This window comes from Oculina patagonica, chromosome 1 (assembly GCF_052425735.1).
Source record: "Oculina patagonica isolate OP01 chromosome 1, crgOcupat, whole genome shotgun sequence".
In the NCBI taxonomy this organism is placed as follows: Eukaryota; Metazoa; Cnidaria; class Anthozoa; order Scleractinia; family Oculinidae; genus Oculina; species Oculina patagonica.
This window is the reverse complement of record NC_135758.1, coordinates 32,365,002-32,380,255: the sequence shown is the minus strand read 5'-3', so window position 1 is coordinate 32,380,255 and position 15,254 is coordinate 32,365,002. Positions and strand designations below refer to the sequence as shown.

The window sequence follows — 15,254 nt, the reverse complement described above, 5'->3', positions numbered from 1 at the left end:
ATCGTTCTTCCCCTTTGGCAGTATTTATACCAAGTATTTATACCGTTTAGGTATAGAGCAGTTTTCAATTGAGTGTCGTAAAACCAAAACCAAAGTAATTACTCTGGCCAATCACAAAGGACACAGACAAACCAGTGAACCAATCAAAACTCGAAGCAAATACATGTAGCCGGCACGAAGCGCGGGAAAACGTGCGCGAGCGAGTCACGATTGGTTTTGGTTTTAGTTCTGATTGGCTAAGAAAGTGGCGCGAGATTTTTAAGCCAATCACTAAGCGTAGCAATGCAAAACCAAAGCAAACGCAATTAACTTTCGACACTCAAGTGAAAACCGCTCTACTAGTTCACTTTTACTTTTTACTTCCTACATGCCTTTTCACTAGTTACCCATCTGTTTACTATTGCGATCACCATTACTTTAATGTCTGAATAAAGTTAATTTCTGATCAACAGTAATAAATGTTTTTCAGTCTGGATGACCTCCTCAAAGCTGGTTGTCTTCACGCTGACAGCATAGTGGTTGTAGGTTATCGGTCTCATGGTCAGATGTATGATGAAGAACACATGGCAGACGCCAGCACCATAGTGGATGTACAGAGTATCTACAGGTAAAACGTACAGTTCAGCTCAGCATAGCTCATACGGTGCACTAAACCGTGTCTTTGGCAAAGAGTGATTGCCCCTTGTTTGATCACTAGTTGACTAGGTTACTGATCATATTAGTGCAGATCAGCAACTTTACTTTTGAAGTTCTAATATTGACTGCAATTTTGCTTAGAGGTCACAGAACTAAAACTAAGGCTCTATGGTGTAAACACTCACAATGAAACTTGTTCCTTCCTCGCCACATGTCAAGTCAAAATACTGCCCTTTAGTATCACTTGTTATGTTCTAGTTTTGTTGAGCGTGTTTGGCAGTATAGCTCTTCTGAGTAAGATCCACAACCCACTAACCTTGCCTCTGGATCCTCCCTACCTATGTACTACAATCTGGCAATACTGAAATATTGTGCAATTTATCCCCTAATTAAATTAGGAGATAAACTGCTCAATATTTCCGTAAAGAACAAAAATCGTACACAGGGCCGCCTTCTTCACGTTTTAAAATGTGTAACCAAGGTGTTGTACAATTTGTTGTTTGGTTGGCAGGTGCTTTCCAAGAGCACCTTTGGTTATTAAGCTGACACACGCCTCTAACATGCGAACTTGTTCCTTCCTTGTCACACGTCAAGTTAAAATACTGCCCTTAGGTATCGGTATGTTGTAGTTTTGTTGAGCATGCTTGTTTTTTAGCTCTTCTGGTTAAGACTCACAACACACTAACCATGCCCCCTCGCTACGTTTGTACTACAATCTGGTAATAATCGGGGAAAAACTGCACGGTTATATTCCAGTAACAAAACAAAAATCGTACATATGGCCTTTTTCACGTTTGAAAATGTGTCTTCAGCATTTGTTTTTTTTTGGTTGGCAGATGCTTTCCAAGAGCAACTTTGATTGTTGAGCTGACACACGCCTCAAACATGCGCTTCATGAAGTTCAATGCTGATATGTCTCTTCCACCTGGACTACAAAGTGAATCATTGGCCAGCTTTAAAACACGAAGCTTCAGAGAGAGTGTCAAGGTACCGACAGTAATCTGTTTTTTGTGTTGCCTGTGCTAATAAGCTCTTGGCAGGACCCTCCCACCTGCAACTGACTTTGTCAATCAAAAACGGTGGTAGACAAGGAAAGAGCTTAATGAAATTAAAAAGGCTGCTAATTTTAAAACCGTTTGATGCTACACGTTTATCACGTTCTTTTCTTTTCTGTTACCCATTATGTATTACAAAGAGTTCTGCTAAGGTCCCTGTAACTACTTAACTCCAAGAAGTGATTGATTGTTAGATTGTTTTCTCTTTAAAATTAAATCAACTCACATTTCAATGTAGAGGCGAATCAAGCAGCAGAACAAGGACCACCTCAACTACATGTTCCGTGAACCCTTTGCTGCTGGTCACGTGTTCAGTATGAGCATGCTGGATACTCTGCTCTATCAGGTAAATACACGCACTTCCCTAAATCACTGCAGAAAGGAATAAAAAAACGTCTTTGATGTAATATATCAAACACGAGAGACAGTGTTTCAGAGAGATAAAAATACGACGCGCAGCGGAGTATTCAGTTTTGATGAAATTCAAGGTTTTTGGATAGCCGATGAAACACTGTCTCGATATATCTATCGAAAGAAAAACTACGGAGTGAACGAAACACGATTCTGATTTTCTTTAATGAATTATTATGAATGAATTATTATCGTTAATGAATTATTAATGAGTTTGAGAAATTCCGATCAGCATACACGGATCCAGTGTTTCAGAGTTCCGGTCTAAATTCAAAAGAAAGTGAGCACTCATTAAGTCAGGCTATTGTGTTTTGCAATGTTTAACAATGGTCTGACTTAATGAGTGCTCACTTTTTCTTTGAATTTGGACCGGAAGTCTGAAACTCTGGATCCGTGTATTACAGTCGATGACCTTTCAAATCATCAACATCAATTTCAAAGATGTGCTTTGTTTGAGAATCAATTTAAAGGAGTGTAGTCTTACCCTATGTGCCAAGAGGACTTATAGGAGTGCATGGAGAACGCTTGTGGAAGCGCCATTTTCCATCAAGTTGTTGCGCTTAATGCTGCTCTTCTTGTTGTAGGCATTTGTGAAGGAGTACATGATATACCTGGTTAGACTGCTGTTAGGCTGTGAACAGTCTCCCGGATCAGGATATCTCTCCGCAGTAAGGAAACAGCATATCTCTATTGTTTTACATCATGCATTATAAAGAGTTCAAATTCGCATTGTTAAATGCAGGTGAATGCAATGTAATACAGCTAACAACACGGAGAGTACTAGAGATCAGGCAGCAGTTTACGATCGATACGATCAGTGGTACTTGACTTGTGTTTTGTGTGCCATATTTGTTTGTTTTCAAGTATCGAGTGTGTTGTTGTTTAAGTAGTGGATGATGTTTGTTTAGGTTTCCTACATATTTAAGGCCTCAGCGTCTCTCCCTGCTGCCGTCGTAATTACACCGTCTTGTTAGTGACGGATGTCTGTTTCCCTTGGACAGGTTCATGGGTGGGGTGGTTGAATTTACAGCCATGTGGACTGATAGTTCTATATCCAGGAGCTGACTAGCCAAAGTTGAAGCTCCTGCATGTCCCAGGCACCCAACCTCCACTTAAGCAAGCAATAGACCATTTCCGATATATTAAAAAACTTGGCTCCGAGGCCTCCGGGGGGAATAAAACAAAAGATATCACGTCGAGGTTCAGGAATGAATAAATCATTTCTTTTCTTTTATTCCCCCAAGCCTCGGAGCCAAGTTAGAATATTAATATATCGGAATTGGCCTATTGATAACATTGTTTTTATATGGTCACAATGGTAAGAAAAATCTCTGTTCCTCCAAGTTCGAAATAACTCTGACTGAAATAATAAAAGATTTAAGCAGTATGCAAGAATGCTAAGCATCGCCTTTGCACTTTAAACAGGACGGCGTTGCTGGATATTTTTGTAATGGCATGAATTTTCTTATTTATTAGTTGAAAATAACTGAAGATCACATTTGGATTGACACTTACGGAAGACTTTTCCAACGACTCTGCTCGACCAATTGTGCGATTCCTATTGGTCTTTATCGATCACATGTGGCAGAGGTGAGAAGGCAATTGTTGTGATGTTCAATACAGTAAACACCCGCCTATAAAGAACAAGTGGATTAAGAACATTAGGCTGAAAATTGGCCATTAAAGCACCATATATATAAGAACCAATTCAGCCTGATAAAAAAACATGTTCTTATGTTAAAACAATAGGATGCCAGTATAAGAAAGCAGTGCAGTAACTCATATTTAAGTACTATGATGTGCTTACTTATACTAGTGATAGTATATATGCGGGTGTTTACCGTACACCTAAACTTTGACTGATGTTTTTTTTTTATCAAATCGGTTATCTCCAAAAACCAAAGCACAAAGGCACCTTTTTACTTTACTTTAATAGTTCTTTTCACCCGGCGAGTAAATCAACAAAATCATGATATTCGTTTTTGAATCCTTTCTAGGAGGACTTTACAGATGCTTTTCCAAGGAGAAGAAAGAAAGAAATTCGGGACATCTCAGACATCATAGAGCACAGGATGAAAACATTGAATCTAGTTGGAAGTCGTAAGTTTAACTGAAATTAAGGAGAGGAATCCTTGGTACTATGATGCGCTGTGTACAGCTATATATTTGCTAGACATTAGTGGGAATTGTTTCAAATTCTGAGAGAAAGATATTGCTTGAAGTGGAAGTAGGAATCTATGTTATTCATTTAAATAACAGTTTTCAAATGCATGATTACTTGTTCCTTATTTAGTATCTGTTATTTTTAACCGTGCTGCCTTGGTTAATGAGTCGATTCAGAATGGGCCCTTTGCAGCTTACATTAACATGGTACAAAATCCGTCATGCTGGAGTGCAAGCTCCATCCAGCAAGGTGTTAATTTGTACCATGTCAGATGTGATCGTTAGCTGCAAACAGTCGGAGGAATAAGTGCCAGTTTTGGCAAATCTTCGTTGAAGCACTCAAAGCTTTTCCGAATTATTTTATCCAATTAAAAACATGTGCAAGCGCTTACGAGTACCCCGAGAGCAATCGCGCGTACAAATACGTCATGTTGCTTAGCAACTCCACGTGCGAAAACTGCGGACTCAGTCACTTCTCGGAGAAGTGATGTCGCCATCAACTGGCACTTGTTCCCCCCCCCCCCCGACTGCAAAAGGCCCATTCACCCTACCTGTGGATTTTTGAGACCATCAGCTGGCCACACCTGATGCCATTTGCCTCGTTTTACTGCGAGTTTTTGCTAACTTGTTGTAGCGGCTCACAGCTTTACAATCGCGAAATGGCAATGGTAACCCACTTTAACTTGAAAATCAATCACATCATTTTACAATATAAAGCTTTATTGGATCTATTCAGAGGATCCACTTTTTCAGTATTTCGTTGAAAGCTTTTCCTTAAATCTGAAGCTGTCTACTATTGATAGATTAATTTATTAGCTGAATGCTCTCTCGTTGTATTAAGGATTGTGATATTTTATTTTTGCAGCTGACATGAGCCACAGATCAGGCAATTCCTATGTGGTAGTTAACCCTAATCCTGAGTTCCAGATTCAAGAAGGGGACGTCATGTAAGACACACCAGAAATCCACTTCTGTTCAGTTAAACCATTTGAATCTCATGCTTAGTGTATTAATAGTTTTACTTACCGACTACCGTGCGTTTAATAGGAGAAAACATATGATTATCGTACTTGAAAATAGAATGATTAACTTGATATTAATTTCAAGCTTCTTTTCGCCCCTTATGCTTCAAAAGAGAGAGTTTTTAATAAGTGTTATTTTCCACTGGCTGAGTGAAACGAAATAAGTGGAAAATGTTTTTCTCACACACCGCTGGGACCTGGGAAAGGGTCATGTGACTTTTGGCGAGCAGTTGTTTTTGTTGCGTCCGCCATTGCTGACCTTTTAGTTTGTGCAGTATTTTTTGTTAGCTTTGCCATTGTGCAATTTTTCCCTGTGATACAGGATGTACATGTATGGTTTTGTTGAGTTTAAAATAAAGGTCAGGTGGCGGTCGGCCTGGCATGGCTACCAGTGGTGTGTGAGAATGGGAAATACGCAGTGAGAACATGTCAAACTTACTGTACAGATTTAAATTTATTAAAAACTAAAACTGTGTTCAACTTCCTTGAGATTATGTCCTGTCTGCTGGTCCTACGGAATTTATTAACATTGTTGTTTTTAACCATGGTACTCTAAACTGCTTATCTGATTTCTATAGAGTAGTTTTCACTTGAATGTCAAAGCTTTACAACGCTTGATGTTTGGTTTAAGAAACTTGCGCCACTTTTTCATCCAATCAAAAGTAAAACCAAAATCGTGACTCGCTCACACACGTTTTCCCGCGCTTCGCGCCGTCTACCTATATTTACTTTGACTTTTGATTGGTTCATTTGATTGTCTGTGTCCTTTGTGATTGGCCAGAGTGACACTCAATCGAAAATCACTCTAAATTATTATAACTGCATTAATAGTTTTTAATGTTTTGTCTAGTTACCTGATTCGTCCTTGTAACACACACACGTCAGATACAGAGGAGGAAGCTGCTGATCCAGACATGCTTGATGATGATTTACCCAATACGAGTCTGTGAGCAGATTAACAGCATTACTGAACAGAGAAGAACTGCCATGCTCAGTGCTCGGTAACAAGTGCTAATGGTCTCACCACAAAGAAGCACTAACTGATGATGCTTGGTCGAGAAACACCGACAACAGCAACAAGAAAATAAGACATTTCTGTGGTCCTGCCCTCCGTTACTGCGAATTTATCATGCAGGAAAAAACTTTTACCGACGTTTATCACGTGCAGTGGCTGGTGTATGCTTGGATGTCTTCTTGCCGTGTATTTCTCGATTGGATCACAAATTATGGCAGTGTCATTTTTGTACCAGCTAATAAAAAACAGTTACTTGTAGGATTACAATACAGATCAAGACTTTCTCTGCTAAGCAAAATCCTGCAGTAAAAGGACACTTCTTCAACATGAAGTTTAAATACAATAATTGTAGTTTAATAACAGATTTTGTGCGCAAATTGTGCAAGAACAAGAATTGAATTGATAGCCTCTCTGGCTTTCTTTCGATAGGAAAATAATATGACATTGTAGGTCATTGTAAGTTTTAGTAAAACTCTTATCTGATATTTTTAGGTGATGTCACCAATAATGTAACTACAGTAAAAAAACCCGCAATTTTATTTATTATACTTTATTATAATGTTCCTTGTACTAAATTTAACGCATCATAATGTTGCGAAGAGGACCAAAAGACGAGGCACAATGTGACAATTTGCCATTTGACAGATAAATTAATATGTTGTTGATCTGTGGGATTGAAAGCTCTACAGCTTTATTGTAACTATTTTTACATTCAGTTTGCTTTACTTTGAAATTGAAGCTGCTGTCAAAGTTTTGCCTCTGAACAAATATTTATAATTACATTTTGTTCGTGCTTATTTATGGGAGGGGACATGTGAGGGGGGGGGGGGGGTGGCGGTCTCAACCTCCCTTCTCCCGTGCCTTTTACTCCCGCTTCCCGTATTTTTTACTCCTCCCGCCCCTTTCTGTAGCCGAAACATAACGAAATTTTACAGACCTTTACTCGTTTTATCCCGGTTCCCGCTACCTGAGGAATTCCGTATCCCTTCTCCCGTTTCCCGCCCCTTTTCTCCCGGGCTTACGCCCCATCTCCCCCCCCCCCCCCCTCCCTCAATATTTACTGACCCTTTGAAGACAACCTTGCCTTCTGTATTGAAAAAGAATTTATCTTGCGATAAAAGGAACACAAAAACGAACTGTATTCGCAGGTTTTTTCTGGAAGTTGTTAAAAAGGTTGAATCCTTGATAAGATATCAGCCATGGTTTTGTAGGAAAAAGGCGAGGACTAATGTCCGAGATAGTGGTAATGTTAATTTAGTATTAGTATACCAAAGTATCGAACGTTACTTCTAAAACGGGTTTTGGATAAGGGATGTTGGACTGGTCTATAGGTCCTACAGCAATTTTCAGCACGACTTATTGTGCTTTGCAAACTGCCGCTCATGTTAGATGTGACGACAGTTTAAATTGAAAAACACAAAGTTTAGCAATTGATATCTACATTTCTTTCCCTGGTTAATTAGTATTCGAAAGAAGTTGTTACTTTTAATGAATCCTTTTAAGGTTTTAGTAATTAAATTTAAAATATTGTAATAAATTTAAATCAGAATTGTGAGTAGTTCTAGTGACTACACTTGTAAATACTGTTTGTTCAACTTTTGAAAATTGTTTTATATTAAATTCTTGTGCCAAGCATGGAATCCCTTAAAATGAAGGAATAAAGCTTTTTTAGACGTTAATTTAAGGGGTATCAAATGGTCTTTGCGAGCATGCGAGCACAGGGTTTTTCTTTGCGAGCACGAGCATTGACAAAAATTAGCCTTGCGAGCAACGAGCACTTTTCAAAAACCTACCTCCGCTAAAAACCGAGCATGCGAGCACTTGTAAAAATGTGCGAGCACGAGCAAACGAGCACCCACTAAAATTTTGCGAGCATTGCGACATTTTGAGGGAACATTCATGACCCCTAATTTAAAAGCCTGGAATCAACGTTATTACGGTATGCTGATAATGTCTGGAACAAGCTGGGTGGGGCTGTGCTACTTGCGGTCCGCTGAAGAAGCGTTTTCTTATCATGTTTCGCGCCCACACTCGTCTCTTGTAAGAAATGTTACTTCCCAGAAGGAGGGAGGGAGGAGGGGGATTTCCATGAACGGTGGAAACTTTAAGAAGAACCTTGAACATTCCTAGGACACAACACAGTGTCCCTATCAGGGCTTAAACAGCTTGATCTGCAGTCGAACACGTTAATGGCCGTTTTCACACTAGAAGACGGGCAAGTTGTCTGACGATTTGTTCGTATAGTGTGAATTTAAGACGGCTTTTTGACGACTTGTCCGTCTAGACGACCAAGTCGTCCTCGAAAAATTAGGCGGCCAAATCGACGGACAATACAGTAACAGAAACTAACCCTTTTTAGTCCACGAACACATCATTGAGTGCCGCAAAACTAGAATACATTGTTTATAACAAGTAACTAGCTAAGTTCATTTCAATGGCAATCGTTCTTGCGTTGAAGGTTGAATGCTCTACAACAAGAACTTTTTTCTTTTGTATTTGGAACACTATTGTTACACTACGGAAGAAATGACCAGATGGAATAGGCCAATTACGATATATTTTTACTCTAACTTGGCTGCGAGGCTTGGGGGAATAAAACAAAAGAAATGATTTATTCATTCCTGAACCTCGACGTGATATCTTTTGTTTTATTCCCCCAAGCCTCGCAGCCAAGTTAGAATTTTAATATATTGGAAATGGCCTATTAAGAAACACTTAAGTAGAAAAAAGAAATTAAGTATACACTGAAAACAGAAAGAAATACAGTCGAAGTTCTCGTAAGCGGACACCCTCGGGACGCGAAAAAAGTGTCCGCGGCTGGAGCTGGCCGCTTACGAGAATGGTTCTCGTAAGCAGCCACTAGAGGTGTAGGGGATAGATGGCCGCTTACGAGAGCTTGCCCAGCTAACATAATGCTAATATTGATGTACCGTATTTTCTCGATTAAACGCCCCCGGCGTTTATTTTAAACTTGGCGCTATAGGGCCGGCGTTTATTTGAATTCAGGAGTTTTTTCAAGCACTATGTTTCTAAGAAATGATTTTTATTCATTATTTTTGACAGCTATATAATTAGACATTATTTTTAAAGCATATTCAACCTTAAATAGTTGTCTAAGGGGTTTATTTTCAAATACAACTTGGAGACCCGGCGTTTATTCGGGGCCCGGCGTTTAATCGAGAAAATACGGTAAGTGGTGTTTCGAAATGTAACCGGGCGTGGTTGACGACAAAACAAACACTGAAATATGATACTGTAATTACTGTAAAATCTTTGTGACGCACGGCGATGTGAAGTTGATTGATAAAAACAAGATACAGAGGTTGTTAAAAGGATTTTCTTTGGGGTGTCCGCTTACGGGAGCTTAAAAACAAAGAAAAAAGTCTAATGGTGGATTTCCACTGACGCGTAAATTTTTACGTGCGTGAAAAAAATTAGAGACAATGTATGAACGGCCTGCGTAAACGTGTACGCAAGCCGTTCTTACATTGTCTCTAATTTTTTTTACGCACGTAAAAAATTACGCGTTAGTGGAAATCCACCATAATAAGTCGTAATCTCTGAAAGTGTCCGCGGCCGCTTACGGGAATGTCCGCTTACGGGAGACCGTTTAAGACATTTTATTCAAAAAATGCAAAGTCTCGCATAGGTTAATTTTTCCCTCAGTTTTCTTTTTTTTCTTTTTAGTGATCCATTTTTATAGTATTCGTGTAATTTTATGAGAAGTTTCAGATTTCATAGTTATTTTTTATTGTAAATAATAATCTTTTATATATTTTAATAACTCTGTAAATTTAGTTTATTTGGAAGACGAAGAGCCACTCTGTGGAAGCTCTTCCAATAAAGCCGTTATTATTATTATTATTATTATTATTATTCCTCGCGAAGCGAGGCCGAAGGCCGAGCGTAGCGGGGTGTATAATTTTGTCCCTCAAAGGGCTCAGGCGGGATGAAATCTCGTATGGAGTTTACGGTCATATATATATATATATTTATTTATTTGTGAGCTTGGTGTGTGGCGGAAATGACGTCACACGGCCGCCGCGTGCTGGTGGCCTAATGGTAAGGCGTCGAACTTGAAATCAGATCTTCGGGACTGAGGGCGCGGGTTCGAATCCGGCTAGGGTTTTTTTTTTTTTTTTTTTTTTTTTTTCCTTATTTTTTTTGTGGGTTCGAATCCTGAGCCTTTCATTTTTATCGTTTTTCTTTTCGGATTAAAATAACACTGATTTCCACATAATACTCCCTCAACGCCTATTCAGGCTATAAACCTTTCATCGCCATCAGGGGCGCGCGGGCGGAGGGTTCGAATCCTCCTGCCGTTCGTTCTTCTTTTTTTTAATGCCCTCAAATAAATGTCCAAAATGCGACTATCCAATAATTTGTCGATGATTTTGAAAATAGCCTGCGCTTCCCAACGCTTTATACCTCTTTACGAACCTGAAAGAGCCGCCATCTTCAAAGCGGAGTAGACCCTGGGAACGAAGGTGTCGCGGCCATGCCCGTTACTAATTTTTAACAAATATATCTTCCTGCCTACTGTGGAAAATTGAAATGTACAATGTTCAACTTCAAATAATCCACTCCAGAGCTTCGCGAGGCCCTGCGAGTCACGTATTACTAGTTATTATTATTATTATTAAAATACAGAGTTTGTATGGGAGTTAAAACGGGGTTTCAGACAAAGCGCAGTTTTATACCGCACATAGTGATGTGACGAAGTTTTATACCACTATCTGCGTATAGAGCAGTTTTATACCGCTATAGAGGCGTATAGAGCAGTTTTATACCGCTCTTTAGCGTCATTTTGGAACATTAACAATTATTTCAGACAAAGCGGCCGTAAGTACAGCTGTCCGCTTACGAGAGTGTCCGTAAAGAGAGCTTCGACTGTAAATAAAAAATTTCGCATTTCATAACCTGGAAACTTTAACTCAGGTTTGATTGATTGATTCATCACGGAAAATTCGTGCAGAGATGTTCTTGGTAGGAACGTTTGAAAATACGAATCGTTAAAAGCTGGATATTTTTTACACCGTTTTACATCTTCCAAACAATAAAAGACTGGCGTGAAGCGAGGGAATATTTTTGTGATAGCTAAACTGAGTCGCGCAAATTTCGCCGTTGTTTAGATGACCTCTTCATAAGGCATTGCCTGACTTGAATGAATCCAGCACGCAGCACGGGAGTAAAAAAGTAAAAACGACAATTTTTCATTCTTCTATTTGCTGGGATCTTCGTCACATCACTATCGTACTCCTAACGGGAACATTGTTTGAAGTAACGACTTAATTTTCCTTAAGCTGATGAGTTCCTTGACTTTCTCGACTAGTTATGACCCAGTGACAAGAAATGGTAAAACACCTATAAGGCTTTTATTATACAACACTACACAGCTTCTATGAGCTAGTAGACGAATCTACAAGTAGCCAAGAAGTAAATGTACTTGATTTTTTACAAAAGAGTGTACTTAAGGACGGTATATTTAATTTCAAAAGGCTGTCATTGCATCAATAATTTGTCACGTCCTCACCCTGGTTTTCAACTTCATCTTGTAACCTTATCTCACCCAATTCCTTAGCGCCTTCATCCTTTGCTTTTCTCACTTCCTTAGCCTTTAATACGACTTTTCTAAACAAGTCACAATAGAGTTCGACAGCAGATGGGGTATCATCATTTCCAGGTATTGGATACATAATAAGGTTCGGATTGCAGTCAGTATCCACTATACCAATAGTTGGAATATTTGCCATCGCGGCTTCTGTCACTGCTTGCGTTTTTTTTCCAAGTGATGGCAAATGTAAAAATACAATCATATCAGGATGTTTGGTCGTTCCCAGTAACATGTAAGAATTAGTTAGAGTTCCTCCTCGCCATCTTCGAGTAATGAAATACTCTCCACAGTCTCTAGCAGTGCGCTGCGTCAATTCCTCAAACTGTGGATGTGTTGAGATAAATAGGATTTTTCCTCCTCTGTAAGCAATGTGTCCAAGAACATTCAAGGCCAGCTGAAAGTAAAGAAAAGACAATAGTTAATGACTTTCAATCCCTATTGCTAAAAGTGAATAATTCGTATTTCAATAATATCGATCCCATTCCACAAATCATAAAATGAATCAGAAGGCAAGAAACTCTTACTGATGGGTGTTACTCAGATGAATAATGCCCTAGTTTTGTTTTAGTTTTCCAAAGATTGGTTTAATAAATCTGACTTTGAAATAAAACGTAATAAGGATATGATTAAAACATAATCAATTTTTCTTGGAAATCTTTACCCAGGTTTTTGTACTAAAGGTAAAATTGAACCATAACATGCGTCTGGAATGCATGATTTCCAAGAGTCCACATGTCTCCATTGTGTTTTGTGCAATAGTAAAAAAAAACGACCAAAATAACATCTCGACTCTGAAGATGACTTCCATTCAGGTTGTCAAAACGTTAGTCACCAACAACAGTTCTTCTCTGAACTACTCTCACCTGGACGATCACACTATACGACCTACTGATACTCCTGGGTTCAAACCATTTACTAAAGTAAAATAACCATTACTTTCTTTAAAACAATATGCAATAAAACATCAGATTCCGTTTTGCAATATCCAGAATAATAAAGGTTGATTAATTCAGATTTTCCTAAAACCCCCATCCAATTGTTGTATTATTAATAATTTGCATACCCTCAAATGTACCACTGTCTGGTTGAGATCAATGATATGATGATGTTCTCTTATGCCATACAGGTACGGCTTCATCAGTGGCTCCCAGCAGCCTTCATAATGACCAAGATGTACATTGGCATTGAATAAATCTCTCACTGTGAAAAGTTTATGAACTTCAAAGAAATCTGGATGCTCAAGGACGTTTTCAACTGTAGGAGTGATAACAGGGTCTGCATGAAAAGGAACACATGACAGAGTTAACTTGCCCAGCTAAAACGTCCAACAGTTGTTCCTATTCTTTATATTGCAGAACATATTTGATTATACCCATGAGAGGAAAAAATGTAAAAATCCCCAGCCTGGTCCATTTTTCCAATTTTGGAATTCCAAACCTCATTAATTTTGGCTCAAGTTCAAAATTACCTTAAGGTGGCTCGTACCAGTTTTCAGGTTTTTGACTGTGCGACGTTTGGAAGAAAATGGCCAAAAAATTAATGAAAGATCGTAACAAAATTTTTGTATAATTAAATTACCCATTGTGTTTTTGTTCCAAAATACCAATAATTACGTCATCAGTGGTTACCATGGCAATGATAGGCAATGATTTTAAGGACCCCTTTTCAGCTTCCGGTGCTTATATCTTGAAAACTAACTCGATGACCCCCATTTTTTTTCTCGTGATAACTTTTGGCACCTGAAAAAGAAACTGTATAATTATTTTAAAAAAATTCTACGAAGCGGATTTTTTGCAAATGCAAAAAAGGGCAATTTGTAAGTAATTAAAAATTCCTTTCGTAGAATTTTTTTAGATTTTTTCTGGCGTTTCCTTTACATAAAAGGAAAATATTAGGGCAATAAAAAATAGGGGTCATCGGGTTAGTTTTCTTGCTAAAGCCTTCGCGAACTCAATAATTCCCACGCGCGTTTCCGCGCACTTTAAAATTTCGATTTTAAAAGTTTGGTATTTACTCATGCTCAGTTCTGACTACCGCTGATCTTTGCGGGCGCATACACGCGCAACACGCGTGGACTTCCCCTCGCTGACCCTTGCTTTGTCTGCGAAACTTTTCAGCTCAGGATTTCATGGGATTTACCCAGTTTCAGTTGGCGCCAGTTGTGCCTCTTAGGTCTCCCTTTTGGCTTAACTGCAGAATACCCTGCCACTTGAACTAAATTCCACGTAGCCGGCTACGCGGTACGCAGAAACTAATTAATTAAAGTTCGAGTATAAAAATAAAATAAATTCAAAATGGGCTCGATGTGGCGGGGTATTCTGTAGTTACTCCCTTTTACTTTTTTAAAAGTATTTCTTTGTCTGAATAATCATGTGTTTGACAGCGAAGTCAAATAAGCTGAAACAAAAAAAGTGCAATTGAGTCACGATCTCCGACAAGATCGATCGTAGCACATGCGAATTCGCTTTTGTAACTCGAGTAGTGAGATCCGAAAACATTTTGACTGACGAACATTAAGTTGACTTAAAATGTTCTTGTTGAAACAACTTCAGTTGAATGCGGAATTTTTTCTTAAATTGAAGAAAAGCAACCTCGCATTGGGCCGCCATGTTTGTTTTCCTTTTCAAATCTCGCGCGTGACTCGTGGGTTTGAAGCGTGACGCGCGCGCTAGTCACCAGACTTCCTACGCAAGAAAAACTGGTACGAGCCACCTTAAGATTGTGATACAGTAGTCTGAGTAGTTGCTATCTACAAAACAACTGGCACTGAGTGTGAGCTATTTGAACTTCAAATTTGATCCCAATGAAAATATGCAATTCCCCAACCCCCCACCCCCTCCCCCAACGGAATATTGGCCAGTGGGCTGTGACTACAACGTCCTTTTTTGTAGTATATAGCAGTCTTACCATCATCATTTGTTTTAATTTCATGACTTTGTGCAACAGAGGAATTGTTTTCTCGCTGTATCTGATTATTATCCAATAATTGACTGGAACGTGCAGAGCTATGTATAGAACAACCCTGTCTCAATCTTGTTACTGGTGCCAAAAGAGACGAGATCACTGTGTTTACTGGAAGAAAAATAGAAGGGAAGTAGTTAAAAAAAACCTGGAACTCCATCTGTTTGAAAAAACAACGATGCCTACCTCTAAAAGATGAAATATTCCAAACCGTTCGGAGGCCGTGCAAGGCCGCCATGTTGAAACCTTAAAACTGACTTCATGTACCAAACTTGAAGCATCGCATGAATCCCAGCGAGCATCGCGAGTGGTGAGACGAAGCTAAGCTTGATATATTTTGATCGATTTGATTTGGTTGGAATTTACGTTATTGTATT

At 39.0% G+C, this 15,254-nt stretch overlaps 2 protein-coding genes across 6 annotated transcripts in view; one reads left to right on the top strand and one right to left on the bottom strand.

Moving 5' to 3' along the window:
• The window catches only part of LOC144664540 (potassium channel subfamily T member 1-like), a 33,101-nt gene extending 25,910 nt beyond the window's left edge, over positions 1–7,191 (top strand). For 3 of the 4 annotated variants that reach the window (XM_078525713.1, XM_078525711.1, XM_078525712.1), the window contains exons 23-30: positions 470–607; positions 1,473–1,623; positions 1,930–2,037; positions 2,687–2,770; positions 3,579–3,692; positions 4,100–4,202; positions 5,131–5,212; positions 6,138–7,191. In XM_078525713.1, the coding sequence (XP_078381839.1) occupies positions 470–607; positions 1,473–1,623; positions 1,930–2,037; positions 2,687–2,770; positions 3,579–3,692; positions 4,100–4,202; positions 5,131–5,212; positions 6,138–6,237 (880 nt within the window). In that variant the 3' untranslated portion in view covers positions 6,238–7,191. Of the gene's footprint in view, positions 1–469; positions 608–1,147; positions 1,281–1,472; positions 1,624–1,929; positions 2,038–2,686; positions 2,771–3,578; positions 3,693–4,099; positions 4,203–5,130; positions 5,213–6,137 lie in introns of those variants that run through there. The other variant, XM_078525714.1, reaches the window with a different exon arrangement.
• Positions 7,192–11,653: 4,462 nt separating this feature from the next.
• Positions 11,654–15,232, bottom strand: LOC144664663 (small ribosomal subunit protein uS2m-like). 2 transcript variants are annotated; one of them, XM_078525851.1, is made up of 4 exons: positions 15,064–15,143; positions 14,824–14,988; positions 12,980–13,191; positions 11,654–12,310 (listed from the first exon to the last, which is right to left on the bottom strand). In XM_078525851.1, exons 1-4 carry the CDS (start codon positions 15,113–15,115, stop codon positions 11,813–11,815), a joined length of 927 nt encoding a protein of 308 aa, XP_078381977.1. In that variant the 5' UTR covers positions 15,116–15,143; the 3' UTR covers positions 11,654–11,812. The 2 variants fall into 2 exon arrangements, with proteins under 2 accessions (XP_078381977.1, XP_078381968.1); XM_078525842.1 differs by having other exon boundaries at positions 14,824–15,232.
• Between the last annotated feature and the right edge of the window lie 22 nt (positions 15,233–15,254).

Coding starts and splice junctions, on each gene's coding strand:
- LOC144664663 (XM_078525842.1), bottom strand. CDS start 15,115: ATGGCGGCCTTGCACGGCCTCCGAACGGTTTGGAATATTTCATCTTTT. Junction 13,192..14,823: donor AATTAAAACAAATGATGATG/GTAAGACTGCTA, acceptor CTTTTCATGCAG/ACCCTGTTATCACTCCTACA. Junction 12,311..12,979: donor AGACAGTGGTACATTTGAGG/GTATGCAAATTA, acceptor CTTTACTTTCAG/CTGGCCTTGAATGTTCTTGG.